Source organism: Cyprinodon variegatus, unplaced genomic scaffold, assembly GCF_000732505.1.
Source record: "Cyprinodon variegatus isolate N-32 unplaced genomic scaffold, C_variegatus-1.0 Scaffold248, whole genome shotgun sequence".
Classification (NCBI taxonomy): domain Eukaryota; kingdom Metazoa; phylum Chordata; class Actinopteri; order Cyprinodontiformes; family Cyprinodontidae; genus Cyprinodon; species Cyprinodon variegatus.
The window spans coordinates 233843-251934 of NW_015150701.1; the positions used below are offsets into that span (position 1 = coordinate 233843).

General features: G+C 38.3%; 1 protein-coding gene across 3 annotated transcripts in view; it reads left to right on the forward strand.

Moving 5' to 3' along the window:
• Nucleotides 1-18092, forward strand: part of LOC107089352 (kazrin-like) — a 149690-nt gene that overhangs the window by 59154 nt on the left and 72444 nt on the right. For 2 of the 3 annotated variants that reach the window (XM_015382091.1, XM_015382089.1), the window contains exon 3: nt 12252-12462. In XM_015382091.1, coding sequence (XP_015237577.1) covers nt 12252-12462 — 211 coding nt within the window. Of the gene's footprint in view, nt 1-11583; nt 11816-12251; nt 12463-18092 lie in introns of those variants that run through there. The other variant, XM_015382090.1, reaches the window with a different exon arrangement.

The window sequence follows — 18092 nt, forward strand, 5'->3', positions numbered from 1 at the left end:
AAAAAAAAACCTTAGTCTAAGGCTAGAGCTTTTGTGGCAGCTGCATAAGCTTCTTAGTTTTGTAAATTGTCCCCTTTAAAGCAAAGTTTGCAGCATTTTAGTTATGTTAGAAACAATCAGGCAGCAAACTTGTAGTTTCACCCATAGGTGGAACAATGAGGCAGTAAAAGTAGTTTCACCCATAGGTGGAACAATGAGGCAGTAAAAGTGTAGTTTCACACTGCTCGCCTTGGGGGAAAATGTTTTTGGGGCTTTTCTTTGGATGTTTCATCCAAAGGGTTGGCTCAAAATCCAGGTACAAAAGGTAAAAAAAAACAAACAGCCTAGTTTTCCTTCTCCTGTTCACTTAACCAGGTTATTTCCCCTTAAGTATGTGTTGTGGAGCTGGAAATGCAAACGATTGATCTCCGTACAGACTTTTTGCTTTCTGGACCTGGATTATTCACATCTGGCGTGAACAGAATCTGGTGACCCAAAATTCAGTTGATACCAGTAGTATTGTTTAACAGTTTTATTAAAGGATACGTTGATGTTGCAGGAACAAGAACTGACAGGAAGTGGAATCACTGTGTAGAGGAGAGCAGAGTTGGTGGTAGAGAACAACTTGGGGGTGTATAAGGTGCACTGAATTAGAGCCACTAACCTTCTCAGATTTGGGATGTTACATTGGCCCTGATGGTTGGTCCCAGTGGCTACATGAGGATGCTTAGGATCACCGATCGAATGACGCAAATCTTGATGTGAAGTTATCATCAGTACGGTAAATCAGTTCATGGGCGAAAGGATCCAGAAGAGCTTGACAGAGAATCCAGAATCTGTGACAGGAGGCACACTCACCAGGCAGAAGTTTCCAGAGGGACAGAGGCAGGAGGGTGAGCTAAAGACCCAGGCTTGAGAAAACGATTCACTCTTTAATGAAATTTTTAACTAATGATGATTTTTGGACATTCATTTATCTTTGATTTTAGTCTTTTACCTATGGGGCAAATGAAAGGCCTTAATGTTTTACAAATTTGTTATTTTGATAAACATTTTTTTGAAACTTTTTTATATTATAATTTCTTTAAATGTCTTGCATACAGTGAAAAGGAAATAAAAAAAAGAATCTGTTTTTAAGTATCTCATCCCATCGAAAATGTCAAGACAGCAACTATTGTTTTGCGAACCACAGAAAAATAACAATAGAAAATAGTAAGCAATTTAAAGCAGTAATTCAGTTCCTACTGTTCTTGAAGAATGCCTCTCTACGCTCCCGCTCAGTTTAGACTATCCTTGATTTGCAATTTAATAATCTGATTTTGTTTTACCACCTACAGACACACTTTTGGTATTTTCTTATCAATTTCCAATGTCATCTCAATGGAGGTAAATTATCTTTTATAAATGGAGTTTAAAAAAAAGTGAAATCATTATAATAAAGGACACTGTATTGTAGTCAGGGCCACTTTGTTCCCTTGTTACTGTGGAAAACTAGTGTTGCATTCAAACCATCAGAAAAAAGCTATTTCCTCTTGAGTATGTTGTTTGAGGTAAGTACTGCCAAATAAAATGCAGAAAAGTAATAGCAGAGAAAAGACCTGTTCTTTTCCAACTCTGAGATGGACACACTCACTAAGATGATGCCTCTTATCCTCTGCATGCAGCACTTTCCTATTTACCTACCTCTCTTTCTCTTGCTCTGCTCCTTCATCACAATCGCACAGCCGCAACCCCAAATGCAATGCCAATTAACATGTCTCAAAGTAAACAAATGAGAATCTTTGTTGTATTATTTGCTCACAGACAGTGTTAGAGTTTTTACTGACAACATTTTTTATTGCCTCAATTTTATCTCCTGAACTGGTTTGTATAAATCCTTGGCAGACAACATATTTTGACATGCTTAAAGTCAAAATGTCAGAGCTGCTGTTGGTGAAAGTCTAGCTTCAGAGCAGCTCAGTGAAAGGGTGAAGACATACGTTCAAATCCATCTGGAATGTATAAACAAATAAAATGTCAGTACATGGCTGTAAAAAAGCCCCCATGAGATGCTCTCCGATTTCATTCCCAGAAAGGAATTTTTATCGCTCTCATCATTTACCATCACATTGAGGCTTGTTATCACCAAAAACAACCACAAATAATACAGTCTTTTAGAGATAACTTTATCAAAAACAGTGACTTGCATAATAGAGCTAAAATTTCTAAAGTTTTATTAGACAACCCAAGCAAAGGAAAACTTTAAGGCTATAAAATACATTTTTCCATATTATTGTCATTATTTTGCAGCAGAACCTACTAAGCACTGAAATACATTTAAAGCAAGTACAGATTAATGTGCTCTCCATTAAAAAAATATATCAAATAGCTTTTTAAGAAGAATTATGTCTATTATTGCTTTAAACCATACACTTTTTTCAGCCAAAGATAACATCTGTTTGATAATTTAAAGGGAAAAACTAATGATTTAAAACTAAAACAATAACATGCTAGCATATTTTAAATCAGTCAACAGATTAAGAATTGTTTCTAAACCCCAAAAAAGTTAAAATTAAAACAGACACAAACTTTGGTAGGGGCAACATAAGAATCATGTTGTTTTTACTTTGATTTTTTCTATTTCAAGTCTGATAAGTGCCATCAAGAGGGGATCTGATTATTTAAAGCAGTCAGATTAATGAGAACATACATTTGCTGTATTGGATAAAATATATGTTAGTGAACCAATAGATAATAAATTCAGTCTTTAATTTTTGTGCCAAGTATACAAAATCTCAGGAAAATCATACATGCGTCAACCAGAATTTTCTGTTTGATTTCTTATCTCGGCTTTATATGATGCATTTTCTTAGCTTCTATTTTAGAGAGAGCATACTGGCATCAGTATATTGTATTACTAATACACACTGCTGCTGTGTTAATGGAGCGTGTCTTTTTCAAAAAGGCAGCATATATGTCCAACCTGTTCCATCACAGACAAAAGTTCAAGCCTCACAGACACACAGAGCATTTATGTTGCACTCTTTACATTTTTTGCTAGTATACTTTGGTTTTCACCCTGAAGCGGCAGTGGACATATCTTCTATGTCGTAAAAAAATATATTTTCTTGCTAAAACGATTCTTGGAACATTTGTTTCCTCTGATATATTTTTTTAGCATCTTGCTGACACTAAAAATGGTTCCCCTACAATGGCGGTTACAGAAAACTTTCATATGGGTGGCCAGGCAGGGGCCAATGTCCATTAAGGGGTGGCCAAAAACTGACAGGCTCCAAAAGCACATTAGAACCTATCTATAGAGGACGTACAGCTGATGTAAACAAATCACCTAACAATCAACAACTCCTCCTCCTTGGACGGCAAAACAAAACGCTCGTACACAGAACACCACTAGCAGCTACTGCAGTTTTTCACCATATTACCTTGAAAACACCAACAAAAATATGGTAATGTGCTCAGCATGTGGGTGTACCAACTGACAATGAAGAAAAGAGGCGTCTCATATTTGTTTGAGGTTTTGCTTTACATCTTGCTTCTGTGTGGAGTTTGCATGTTCTTCCAATGGCTTACTTTATGTTTTCCAGTTTTCCCCTATAAACCCAAAACATGCATATTAAGTAATCTTGCATCTCTAAGTAGCTTCTGTATTTTGTTCCAGGGATTCATGTAGTTTTTTAAAACAAGGAATTCATGTAGTTTTTAAAACAATTTGTCAGTCTAGTTTTAAAAAACCACATGACCTAAAAAAATGACACTAACTGTCCATTAGGTTACTAACTGTCAGCAAGAGGCTATCATCCATTGTATGCCTCTAAAAACCACCAATCCTCCAGCATTTAAGACATAGTTCCATTCATTGGCAGTCACCTTGTTTAGAAAACACACTATATTACAACCTAGCTGAGATATTAGCACCACTAAATGGTCTGTATAATTATACTCATCTTTTAAATAGAAATTATTCCAGAAAAGTTTGGGTTTGGTGGGTGCCATTAGTTTGGCATGCAGCAATTTCCTCTATTTTCTGGTAAGACTAGTACTGTATGTATTGTTGGCTAAACTTAGACGTAGACTTGGACAGACTTTATTGTCATTTTGTGCACACAGAGCGTATACAAAACGAAATTTCGATCAGTACAGCTCTCAAGACATTTTCATTTCTAAAGTGCAGCAGTGAAAAAATGTAAACACTGTGATCCAATGTAAACATAAGACTGGTATATGATTTACAAACGCGAACATTCAGCATTTTATTTTTTTTTCTTTAACCCCATTTTATACAACATTCTGCAGTCTAATGGCAGTGGGAAGGAAGCTGTACTTGAATCTTCTGGACCTGCATCGGAAACTATGAAACCTCTTCCCAGAAGGCAGCAGGGAGAACAGTCCTTGGTGCGGGTGTGAAGGGTCATGTCTAATGTTATGGCCTTGGGACACGCAGCGCTAGGAAGAAATGTCTTTAATGGAGGGAAGTATGTCTTTGATCACCCGTATGCCTTGCCATATCCTCCTATAAAGCTGTAGATCACTTTGTTATTGGGATAATATGGGGAGCATTCCCATCCATGGAGGAGATGTCGATATTTAATTAACCCAGGGAGATGGTCATGGTGACTGTTTATCTATTCCTCTTTTTAACTCCACACTCACGGCACACATAATTAAACTTCCCATTAACATCATCAAACAAATAAACAAATCGAGAAAACAAACAGCTAAGTGAAAACCAGTCAGTTAAAGGACTGAGCTGAGCACTTGCACTGACTTTAGGTTTCTGCAAAGGCTGTAAACACTTTCTGCACAGCTTTGCCGACACAGAGAGACACGTTGTATGTTTTGGAAATGGCACAATTATGTGGCCTCAAAGTATTTGGGTGCTTATTGATGTGTATCTGGGACAAAAATGTGACCCCCTGACCCATAAAATATTCATTTCCTTGCATTCCAGAGTTAAGCGTCTGGAACATCAGTCTTATGAGGCTGGAATCATGGCAGAGGTTAAGGCTCCATAAGAGAAAGGATTGAGATATTTTATTAAATAAAACTAGACATGTCCTTTTTCTGTTAATGCAGAAGCCTTTATCCTGCCCTTTGTTTCTGTGCCCCCTTTTTTTATTTGCCAATCAGCTATAAGTCAGTGACAGGGCAGTAATGTGGCTGTCTAGACCATGATAATGATCTGCTAACAAGCTTTCAAACATGACAGTGCTGTGGCTGTAAATTCCCTCCTGTAAAAACAATAACCATCATGTGTTGGCAAGAATGTTTTTCAAAACAAAGACATATGGACAGACAGTGAACACATATATGAACTCTTATATGCTAGAAATACATCAGAAGAAGACAGTGATAAGGATAAGCTTTGAAATATTAAAAAATAAAGAAATCACTGTGAAAACCTGTTTGTTATACAATATTTTAGCAAACCATTTTTGATAACTAATGTTGGTGTATGGACTGTATTGAAGGGCTTTCTGCTAATTGGCAATGCCTCACTGTAATAAATACAAAATAACTTTATTTTATCTAAAGTTATACAAACCATCCTCCTGTCCTAAATGCTCTGTTATAAATGGCAGCCTTTGCTTATAGACTTTTGTTAGATATGAAATGGTGCCAAAAACAAAGCTACCAAATGGCAAGGGCCATAAATGGGCCAACTATTTACTGAAGAACTGCTAAAATCATAATTATCAGTGGGTTGAAGGAATCATCAGTTTAATGGTGTTTTAAAAATGTTTTTGTCTAGTGTTTTTGTGAACTCTGTCACCTCACTGCAAGAATGTCCCACACTCAAATCCTGAGTGGGGACGCTCCATGATAGGTTTCTGTGCTCTTCCTGCGTTGGTGTATTAGTTCTCATTAACCTTTGGCTCTTTGATCAACCGATGACTTGGCCAAGGTGTTACCAGCCTTTTTTATCCATAGCTCCTCAGCTCCTGTTTCTAAGAACTAATCAGTATGCAGGTATTATTGTTGTTATTGTTTGAAGTATTTAAATATTAAATGTTCTTTAGAACAACATTCAAACCTTTGACTGCTAAAATATAGATATCTTTTTTAGCAAATAAATTTTTCAACACAGAAATCACCTCACTGTCTGCCTGTTCGTTTTAATAGAACAGGTCTCAGAGAAAAGGTATGGGCTTCATCCTTCACCTGTCCCGTCTATTTTTTTTTTCAAATGAATGTATAAATATTGTATGCAAATTATTTCTTAGACATTAACTGAGTCTACAAATGTTACTTGAAATTACATGGGTAAGAAATATTTGTTGTTCTGATAATTACCAATTAAAGGTTGGATATTCCAGTTGCCATTGTAAAAGGCATTCAAAAACCAAGATTATATAGACCAGCATTTACAACTTAAAGAGGCATTAACTGCACATCTGTTTGTACTGAGGGGAGCATGCCTGTGTTGAGAAAGTGCCTCACTGCACTTGGAGAAGCTGATAATACACCCAAAATGGATTAGATACTACCTGGAACACAACTTTTTACTTTTTCAAAGGAATTCTTGTTTCTGTTGTGATGTGTAGAAAAACTGTTAGCTGACGAAAACTGACTCTTGCATTAACCCTTGTTTAGCACTGCAGCTGGTTTGTTGAATAGGACCAAACATGTCCAATTTTGCACTTGGAACACATTTTTTTTTATCCATTATGTTGCTGCATTTAGACTTTTACAGTTTTCACTCAGTCATATATATCAATTTTTTTTCTTAGCACAACTCTGTTAATTTTTTTTTTCATCCATCAACATTCTCTTTTTTTTCTTCTTCAGTGAAGTACCTCTGAACTTTTTGAGTCCGAAACTGAGGCTGTCAATAGTCACTGCTGCCTCCCTCTGGTTTAGGGGGGAGCTGCTTGTTCTGCCAAATATCTATAGCTTACAATGTTAGAGAATCTTATAAAAAAAATCCTGTGCCCAGATTATGATCTGGATCATCACCAAAAATTTCATGGATTGTTCCTTGGCATGAGGTACCTCTGATGAAAGATTAATTAAAATCCATCCATAACTTTTCAAGTTGTCCTGTACACAACAGACAAACAAACAAACACACAAACAAGTTTTCCTAAAAACATCCCATTCCTTATCCACAGGGATTAAATATGACGTGGGTCCACCCTTTTCAGTAGGAACTGCTCCAACTCTTCAGGAAAGGCTTTCCATGAGTTTTAGACATGTGTTTATGGGAAGTTTTGACTATGCTTCCATAGTTAGGTCATGGACTAATAATGGATGAAGCCTGGTCCTTTTACTGCAACTAAAGGCCCAGATATACTTACATGTTGAGTAGCGCCGGTATATGCAATGAGGGTGCAGTACTCAGAAAGACCACAGAGGGACAGTGATCAACATGACATACAGAAATGAAAAAAAGAGAAGAAACAGGTGACTCCCCACTTCCAAAATGACCTACCGCAATATTGTTTATTCAAGAAATTATGATTATTGAAGAATAGTTGGTGTGTTTATGGCAGCTACACAGAAAAAGATGGTAGAATAAAATAAGACATTCACCTGCTGCACACAGAGTGACAATGGGAAATGCAGCCTGCCGGAGAAGGCCATATGGATCTTTTAAAAAAAAATCATAGATATAAAAAGAGTTTATTTTACTTAATAAAAGCTGTATGCATTATATACTGTGGGTTGTTTTTTAAAACTTTATGCTGTATGCAAACAGAAATTAAAATCCGTGTTTGTGCCCACAACCTTGGCCAATTACCGTAACTCATTCCTGAAAGTATGCCAGTACTCTGTTTCAGTCACAGAATAAGCAGGAACATCTCAGTTTTTAACAAAACTGTTGCTGACGCGTTCGAAGGTGTGCAATAGTGCAGATGCTACATCCACGGTCCGCTCTCTGGGGCGGGGACGGCATGATTGTGTCACTTTTGGCATGTGCAGCCTCGCACAGTTCAATGCTGTGAGTATAAACCAAGCATAAGGGGCCAAGCCCAACTCTTGAAAAACAACAGCATACCATGATGCCCCCTCCACCAACTCAACTTTACACTTAGGACAATGCAGTGAGACAAAGAGTGTCGGCATTAGCGGTGTAAATAATAATCGTTTCGTATCGATCCAAAAGCCGACGATCCAATGCATCAACACGTCCGCAAGAGTATCGATTCATGTTTTATTTTTTCCCTCCGGTCTCTTTTTATCCTTTTGCTCCTCGAACAACTTTGCTACTACTGTTATTTGCTGTTGTTTCTCAAATAAAAAGCAGAATGATGTTACAGCTTTTATAAATTTATATCAAATTCGAAACACTGTCTAACCTGTAAGGCAAAAAAAAAAAATAACCAATTAATCGAATTGAATCGAATCATAGTGTATTCTTGATTATCGAAAATAATCGAATCGTTGGGTCAGGAAATTGATACTGAATCGAATCGCCATGATGGGTGTGATTTACACCCCTAGTCTGCATAATGGTTAGGGCATTGCTCTTGGAATCCAGAGGTTCCGAGTTCAAGCCCCACTCCCACACACTGCCACTCTGGGTCCCTGAGCAAAGACCCTTAACCCCACACTGCTCCCCGGGCGCTGCACAATTGCATCCCACTGCTGCCCAAAGGGGATGGGTTAAATGCAGAGAGTTCATTTCGTTGCTCTGTACTTGTGACAATGGAATGATAACAAAAAAGCTGGAAATGAAAGAAAAAAGTAGCATTCTCCTGGAAACCACTGAATGTAGACTTATCCATCAGATTTACAGACCGAGAAGAGTGTTTTGTTATTTCAAAGAATGTGTCTCCACTTTTCTGGAGTCCAGTAGCAGAGTGCTTTACTGCATCCAACGCCTTACATTGCACTTGGTGATCTGTGGCTTGAATGCAGCTGCTCGATCATGAAAACTCATTCCATGAAGCTCTCTGCACCCTGTTCTTGGGCTAATCTGACGGCTGCATGAAGTTTGAAAGTGTGTAACAATTTACTTTGCAGAAAATATGTCACTTCTTCACACCAAGCACTTTAGCATCCACTGCACTGACCCGCTCTGTCAATTCTTGTGACCGACACTCCGTAGCTGAGTTCCTGTCATTCCCAAACACTTCCATTTTCTGATGATACAGCTAACAGTTGACTGAGGAATGTTTAAAATTGAGGAAACTTCACACCTCGATTTGTTGCACAGGTGACATCCTATCACAGTTAAAATACATTTTGCAATGTAGTGTATATATGTAAATAAACACTACAGCAGCAAAGTGAGGGGTAATTTAGTTCCTGCTACCATGGGAAAAAGAAGAAGGGTTTTTCTGTTTTTGCTGTGAACAGTATGTATTGAGCTGTAGTAGGTTTTATAACTGTAGTCTTTTGAATACTATATTATCTTTTCAAGTGACTCTAAACCTCTTCAGTATATCTGAGCATATAATATATGAGGAGAGCAATTTAAATGTGTCACAGATAATGGTGTCCAGAGCAGTTAAAATACATTACAGTACAATGCTGCTTTATTTATTTTAAATTTATTTTATATCGATTACCCCACTGTTATTGAACTCTATTATATATTTCTTAGTAATGGTTTCAAGTATTTACTGTAGATGAAATTCAGTAACTAAAGTAACCTATTTATACAAAGCAATATGGTAAAGATGAGTCCATAAAGGACTTCTAATGCGTTACAATGGTATGGGGAACAAGTATCGAGCATTTAAAACCATGCACCAAATGCATGGGGAGCTAAGAAATCATCCAAAATGTATCAGTATTTTGAAAAACTTCTTCCTGCAATGTTTAAATCAATAGCCGCTGGTTTAATATTACCTAATGGCCTTTAAAAAGGTTCCTCATTAGCAAAGCTCTGCACAAAGAGGTAACACTAGTAAAAGCAAAGAGACCTCAACAAAATTGTCTCACTGTTGCATAACGCTAATATTATTGGTTACAGATGGGTTTTTAAACTTAACTGAATGTTCCAGTAAGAAACGTTGGAGTCATTAATCCAGAAGTGGAAAGGGCATCATTTCACCATAAACCAACCATACCCAGGTGCCCCTCATAGGATTTCAGACACAGGAGCCAAAGGAATAATCAAGTGTGGATTTCCAAGCAAGAATGCCCTCCAGCCTCTCAGCAAAGGAAAAACTTAGTTGGTTTTTAGAGAAATAAGCTTGAAATTACTTAAAATTAAACAGCTTTTCCACAAAGCATTTACTAATAATTTACAGTCTGATAGTGGTTTTCTATGTAATTTCATTTTCTACTCTTCAATTCTACTCATTACTTTTGTGTTTGGACTAATTTGCTTTAATTGCTGTGTAGATAAATTGCACAGATTGTTGTCCAGATCTGGTGTCAAATGCTTGTCAATTGAAATATTAAAAAGAGATGTTCTGAACTGAGAGAAGCCTTGAGCTGTAAAACACTTATTTAACCTGATGCTTAAACTACATTGAAAAGTTTGGAGATAACTATTGTAGGCCACTGTGGCTTAGTGAGCCACTGTCAGTGGGTAGAGCTGCCATCTAGCAATTGAAGGGTTTTGGGCTTGATTCCAGATTCCTGTTTTACATGTCAGTGTGCCCCCAGTCCAGGCCCTTAACCCAAAGTTGCCTAGCAATGTGCATATTTGTGTATGAATGTTCGTGCGTAGGTGGGTTCGAATTGGTGATTATGACTATAGGTTGAATAGTTCTGAGTGTCCAGTATGACAATATTCATCTTTCTTGTTAAGTGGGTCTGTATGTGGTTGGTCTTTCTTGTGTAAAAGCAGAAGTAATGAATATTTAAATGTTGTTTTGCCTGCTATTTTTACCATGATTAAAAAACATATAGAAGAAAACCTGGTTGTAAATCATTGGTTAAATTACGGGATTGTTATGACGTAAAAGTTCCAGATGTTGTCTTTTCAGAAGCTTGATTTGCTTCAATATATTTAACCGACACAGCTTTTTCTCAAATCATGGTCCCATCACTTGTAGCTTCCCTGCAAATGTGTGAACATTAACTCTGTTCTATGATCACCTGAGCCAAAAATGACTGATGGGTCACCCGTCCCCCCCAACAGAAGAAACTCATTTTTTTCTTCAGGAGAGGAAATGAAAATGTCAATTGTAGATTTGAAATTGGGATGATTGAACAGTATCAGAGATGTTTTGAGATAAGACAAGCAGCCTACACTGCCAATGTAACCTTTTGTATGTGTTATTGAATTCTATAACTGCAAAGATAAGTACCAAAGGCGTGGGATTTGTTTGCTAAACCCACAGATAAGCCGGGAAATAATCCCTCCAACGGTTTTTGATCAAAGGGGTAAAGCTCCTCAATGTTCTCCCTGTTCGCTGCTCGATTGTAATTCTTGAGGCCTCTTCTCTTTGTGTGTCCCCCTTTATGGAGCTGAGCCTCTGTCCTTCCCCTAAGTTTGCTGTGTGTTGAAATGCTTTTCCTTTGGGCGCCTTGTGCCAGCCCCCTTCCCCTCCTCTCTCACCGATGTGGGGGTGAGCTTTCCCAGGACAAAGAGATGGATGTACAATAGAAAGAAAAAGGAGGGGTGGGAGAGACAAAAAGACAAGCATGTGAGCAGAGGGAGGAAAGGGAAAGAAGGAGCACATGTGAAAGGATACAGAGGGTTTGACAATTGATCGCCGAAGTATTCAATGCAGCTGCCAAGCTCTGAGTCTAGAAGAGTGGAGAGAAATAGAAGTAAAGAGAAATCTGTACTTTTTCCACCACTGCAGACTCAACTGCTTACTTATTACAGGCTCTGCAGGGTGTGGGATTTGCGGCATACGGTGCAGTTGGAGAGTTGCTGGAGAGCACATCAGTCCTTCTGCTCCCCCCATCTCCCCCGCTCCTCCACCACATGGTACAGTCCATTTAAAAGGCTGCATGTCATCTCAGTGTGTGCAGGGTCCTCTCAGAGAGCAGCTGCTCACAGCACATTCTGCTCGGCGGGAACGTTCACTTTCCCTCTGCCTGCTGGGCTCCATCTCTTCCACTCTTCTGTCTTCTCCTCTCCCATGCTCTGCACTTTTTCCTCCTTTTCCCTCTCTAAACACATACTCTCTGTCATTCTGGAGGTTGTTCTTTTATGCAGAAAAGGGTAGAGATCTTCTACGCTCAGCTCTGTCCAGTTCAGAGGAAGGATCATACTGTTTTTTTATGTACAAAGTAGACCTTAAGAAAAGAAGTGCAGGTGGAGGCAGAAGAGGAGGTGTTGGTGGAAGAGAAGAAGGTGTCAGCTTCCCCCCATGCAATGCTCCTGCTGACACCATGCTGCTCTGTGTGGATTTGCTCCTCAGGGGAAAATCCTTAAAATGATGGAGGACAACAAGCAGCTGGCACACAGGATCGATGGGGCCATCCACTCTGCAAGTCAGGAAGTGACCAACCTCCGATCTGAGCTCTCCGCAACCAGCCGCAAACTAGCAGAGCTGGGAGCCAGCAGCCCCCCTGCTCTGGAGAACCACCACCTCCTCCACAACCACCAGGATGACAGCCTCCGCTACAGGGGTGAGTGTCACAGTACGGCTCCGAGGAACGCGCTTTGTGTAACAGTGGGAACATGAACATGTGGGGAGAAATTTCCACTACTTTTCATCAGTTGATTCTTTTTCCCTTAAACCCGGAATGGAAAAGGCGGTGGAAAAGAAAAGGAGAGCAGGGGACTGGCTCGTTGTTATTAAACAGGAGGGGCTGGGGTTAGAGAGCGTGGGCTGGAGTCGGTCAGAGTTTGGTTTCCCAGGCAGCAGCTGGACTCTTCAGGGGCTTTGCTCCCTCCAGATCTGGCTCTATGTTTCATTCTTTGCTCTTGTTTGGCAACGAGTCTGTGAAGAAGAAGCAGGCTTAGGGCAAAGACGCTGAACACTGGCCTGCCAGGAGAAGGATGGCAACACCATAGATATGTCATCTAGGTGGGAACAACCAGAGGAATCATTTTAAACTAGGTTGAGATTAAACAAAAGCAAAAGAGTGAAAAAAAACACAAAACTTTTGTGGAGAAGTTAGTTTTTTTATCAGATTTTAGAAAATGTTTGGCACCTTATAATTTACAGTTTTCACTCTATCTGTGAAATTTCAAATGTTTCATTTAGTTTGATAAGGTGTTACTATCTCATCAGTATATTACCCTTCTGAAAAGAAAAAAGTGCAGAGATTGAACAGAATGGTCTGTTTTATTTATTTTTGGAAAGTTCTGATTTTTGGGAAATTGTAATGCATTTGCTATCATAGTTCAGTAACTGCTTGAAACATTTTTTCTTTTTTTTTTCGTGACTATGCACTTCATTTAAAAAGTGCTTTCATTAGACATAACATTATGTCCAGAGTTTATGATACATCATAAAAGAATACTTTGTATTCTGACACCTTTTTAGTGAAACCAGCATTATTTGTTTTAGCACTTATAGGTACTGTAGCTCATTTATTGGATCTGAAGATACAGACAAGCCTTTTCACCTCTGGATCAATTACCTTGTTGCCACTTCTCCATCTTTTCTTTCCTTGGACCACTTTTTAAAAAGACAGATCTCTGGAAATGGGGATAAGCTCACTTGAGCTGCAGCATTGGAGTCACTCTGACTCAGCCATCTGGGAATTAAAATCCCTTGTTATTCTGGTTTACTGGTTATTTATGCTTTTAACATATTATTTTGAGGAAAATAATGTTGATTTGGTGTCTTTTTTAATCCCACAGTTAGATCAGCAAAGATAAAATTGTTATTTTTAGCCATCCCTACAGTAGTCATGATGTTATACCCCATCAGTGTAAAACAATATCAGGAACAGGGAGGAAATATAATCTGTACTTCCCTTGAGGACGAGCAGCATGCAGTGACCAGATTACAGCAATGTCTGAAAATTCTGAGAATCACTGCACCTAAACTTTCCAATATTTCTTCAATTTGATTAAACTTTATATGATATTTGTATAAGAAGTTTCCAGGCCAGACGTTAAATGCTTACCGTAATATGACTCCCCTCCTGTGTCATTGGGTCATTTAGAGATAGGTTGCTTAACATACTGAATATGCACTGAATTAGAAGAAGTCATTACATCGTGTAGGATGGGTTTTGCATTAATCACTTTTTGATGTCTTTTCTGACCATTTAGCTACAGAATTATCTTATTATATCCTCTATAGAAACCCTATAGGTTGATTTTATATAACAATGTTGTAGTTATAGCTCTTGTATCCGTAAAAGGATGTTCCTTAGATTCAGATGCACAAATTTCAGTAGCTAATTCCTTGGTAAGGAGCTTTCAAGTTAGTTTAAAATGCTTGAAAACTGGTCTAAGAAATGGAAAAAAAAACATCAAGGTGCAACTATTTGAATTCTAACTACAAACAGTAACAACAGCACTTCATAGTGCATATATGATGTTGATAGTATGAATGCAAAGTAGCAAGTGCAAGGTTTCATAGAGCTTGACTGAATGCAGGAACTGAATGGGTAGACCACACTATACCACCTACACAACTGCACTCCTTATTAGATGTTCCCAGTCTGCAGTGGTCAAGACATTCCATACACCATCCAAGAAATTAAAACCTTAGTGAGCCACCCACATCTGACTGCCGGCCAAGGCTCATTCATATATGTTGGGTAGGAAAATTGCAAGTCTGGTCCTTTGGACCAGCTCTGGCTGCCGAAACTGTTGCGCTGTTTTAAAATGAAGATGTCAGAACATTGAAGCTATAGCTGCATAATGTAATACTAACATTCCAGCTAAGCTGCAGAACTGCCAGGGTCTAATAAACTACATTAATTTAACTTACCTGAGGAGTAAAATCAGTGGTAAAGATAAGCAATGTTTGGAAATTAACTTTCAAAATTTAATGTATTTCACATTCCAAGTTACCTTTGTTAGATAGTAATAATAACAATATAACCATATGTATTAAGGAATATGTTACCTGTTACTATTTAGTTAAGCCGGGCATACACTGTACAATATTTGTAATCATTGTACTGTAGGGTTTAAACGTTACCAGCTCACTATGTATGTTTTTACATTGCACGGCCTGACACTCTGAGGCGATGTACCTGCTCACACTGTACTGTATGTCCAGAAACCACAAGTATGACTTGGCGCAGAGAGATGGCGCTGGTCGGACTTGTCAATCTGGAAGATGAAGAAGAGCTCCATTTTTTGCTCATGTGCTGTATGCGAGGTTCTGGTAAATTGGCTCATAGATTCTCGTAGCTCTGCTTCAAAAGCAGGATTTTTCGCGCAAACACCTCATGAGGGGTGATTTAATTGAACCTTACGACTGCTGTTAGGGAGGTGGGCACGAGAGGCTAATGTCCTCTGCTAATCGGTGTAATGTCTCCTGTATATTACACAACGCCAGACACACGATGAGGCTGAAACTTGCCGAAATGCAAAGGATTCTCACACAACCAGAAGAATCAGCCCGAAAAGGGCAAAAACTCACACAGTGTATGCCCGGCTTAACTTTCGACAAAATAAACATTTAAAAGAAGCCATTAAAAAGAAAGGTGCTCAGTTGCAGTTGAATCCAATGACAGCTGCAGGAGTTTTCTCCAGGGGGGGCTGTATCTTCAAAATCGACATTTACCAAAAACCAAGTTATCACACCAGTATGTGAACAAAAAATATAATACATTTTTTTAAAGTGCTTTAAATCAGTCATACCTGCCTCTATCCATGCTGAGTCAGATCCTGATGTTTGAAAAAGGACGAAAGGGAAAGCAGAATAAAGCGTTAGCCTCACTGCATGCGAGCCTTTTTGCTAAATATTTATATAAACCTGTAGATCAGCCGCATTTTACCACAGATCGCTGTGACACCAGTTCTGTGGTGGGAGGTAGTGTGCCAATAAAGTTGCTTTCAGCTCTGTGCGTAGGAGAGCTGCACCTCATGATGGTCCTATCTCTTGCATTAAAGAGGTGCTACTCCGTATGTACAACTTTTAGCAAGTTACCCCCCCCCCCCACAATAAGGATAAAAGCAATGTTTTAGACAATATATGGCTGGAAACATAATTCATCATTATGAGGATTTTCTACTTCAAACTAATGTAAAACAAAATATTTAAGATTCAAATTTTAAATCAGATCAAAAATATATATTTGAATACAGAAATATGGACTTAATCAAAAGTATGTTTAATACCATCTTATATTAAGATAAAAGTGCTTTTATTATGTAAGAGAGCCTGATCGGATCATCCTGTAATCTGGGAAATGTTTAGGAATTAGATTGAAAATAGCATCTGTATAATTGCTGTAAAGTAAATTCCCACCCGACTTTATAAACTAAATTTGACTGGATAATAATCTGTTCCTATGATAAGTTTGGTCTTGTCGTATATTTCTCTTAAAAAATTGGATCTGTTTGTCTTTCAAAGTGCAGTAAGATAACAGCTTGGGTCAAAAGTGTCCATAATGTTATGGCTCATAAGTGGTTTTGCACATTAATGGAGTGGATATATTAACACTAAATCTCACTATCTCTCCAACTATAATGTATTAACTGAACTTTCCCATTCCACATTAGAGAAATCACCATGTTTTCTCTATTACTGCTGGTTTTAAGCTGGTCTAAATGCTTCCTGGCTCTTTATGTTTGAAATAACTCAGCTGGGTTGAGTTATCTGGTGTTCATCACTCTTTCTCTCACTCTGCTTTTCGTTGGAGCTTTGGTAACATGCAGCCTGACATTCCCACATTCCTGAATGTCAGGCTAGTGATGTCATATTTCCTGTTCCCACAGCCCTGGCCAGACCTCCGTCAGGTGACGGATGAAACCAAGCACACCCCACCACCTCCTTTAGAAATCTCACCTGGTCTGCATTAAGTTCAGCTTGTTCTTAGAAACTAAATTGTAATATTTCTGATTAGCAATCACTGCTTTTTGTTTAGCATCTCTGTGCAGACCAAACCGTCTGCTAGTTGTATTGATTAGAAAAAAGTTCCAACCTGTGCTTTTTTAATTGCATAGAGTGACTCTTACATTCATTATACTGTGCCAAGGTGTTTTGCTGCATTTTAATCTCCCTCCAGGGGCTTCAGTAATAACTTGACAGATGTCCTGCAAAGCCCTGGGCACAGCGGTTGAGCAGCTGTCCTTACCCTCAATGCACTTTGACTGAGATTTTAAACCTCATACGACCTCTAACTTTATCATTGTTTTACTTTTCATCAAATGTATTGTGTATTTTAGTGGGACGACCCTCGAAACTTAGTTTTCACTGGCTGTTTCTTTCTATGAGTGATGGAGCAGCCCTGCTTTCTTTTATTCAACTTACTGGCAGTAATTTATTCATTGCCACAGCAATTGATTCATTTCATTAGTGCTTTTCCCTCTAAATCTATCACACTGATGTCAAGTCCTTGTTTGAGATTCACAAATGACAATAATGTTTACGCTCCTGTTGTGTACTTCCTTAAACCGGAAACTGTTTGTAAAACGTTGTCCTCTAAAATCCGCTCTAACCTTACTAGTCTGTACATTATTCATTTTTGGTAGATTAATGCTTTGGAGTGAGTCAGTAGGACAGAGCGTCTGCCAGTAGTGAACCATAAGCCTTTCTGAGAGACTGCCATGATTACTGAGTGAGACAGCATCAAATAAAAGGATGGATGCTTTACAGGATCTGTAAAGGCAAATGTGCAGGAAGAAAAAAAACTCCTTTACAACATGTAATTTACGTGTTCCTTTGAACCAGAGTTGCTTATACTAAGAGCAAAATCATGAGTGTGTGGTTACAGTTTTGCTTAGCAATCTCCATTTGTGATGCTCCAATTGTTTAGACAGTAGTTGAAATAAGCTAACTTTCCATTGATCAGCTCTGAATACAGATTGACTTTTTTCAGTTCAATAAAAGCATGAAAAAAAACTCACCCTTTTTCCATTTTAAGCACAGACACACATGCAATGTTATTTAATGCATATTTTAGTGAAACTCTAATATGAAATAGGGATAATATTGTGATCCCTTTATTTATCTATCAAATAATCTGTAGTGCATTGTGTATTTCTATATTAATAACAATATTATATATTGTTATTACTATAGAAATGTGATTTAGTTTGGATCTTGCAACTCAATATGTCCTGTCGCATCTTTCAAGAATATATTCTGCTTTTGATGTTCCGTTCTTTGGCATAGAGT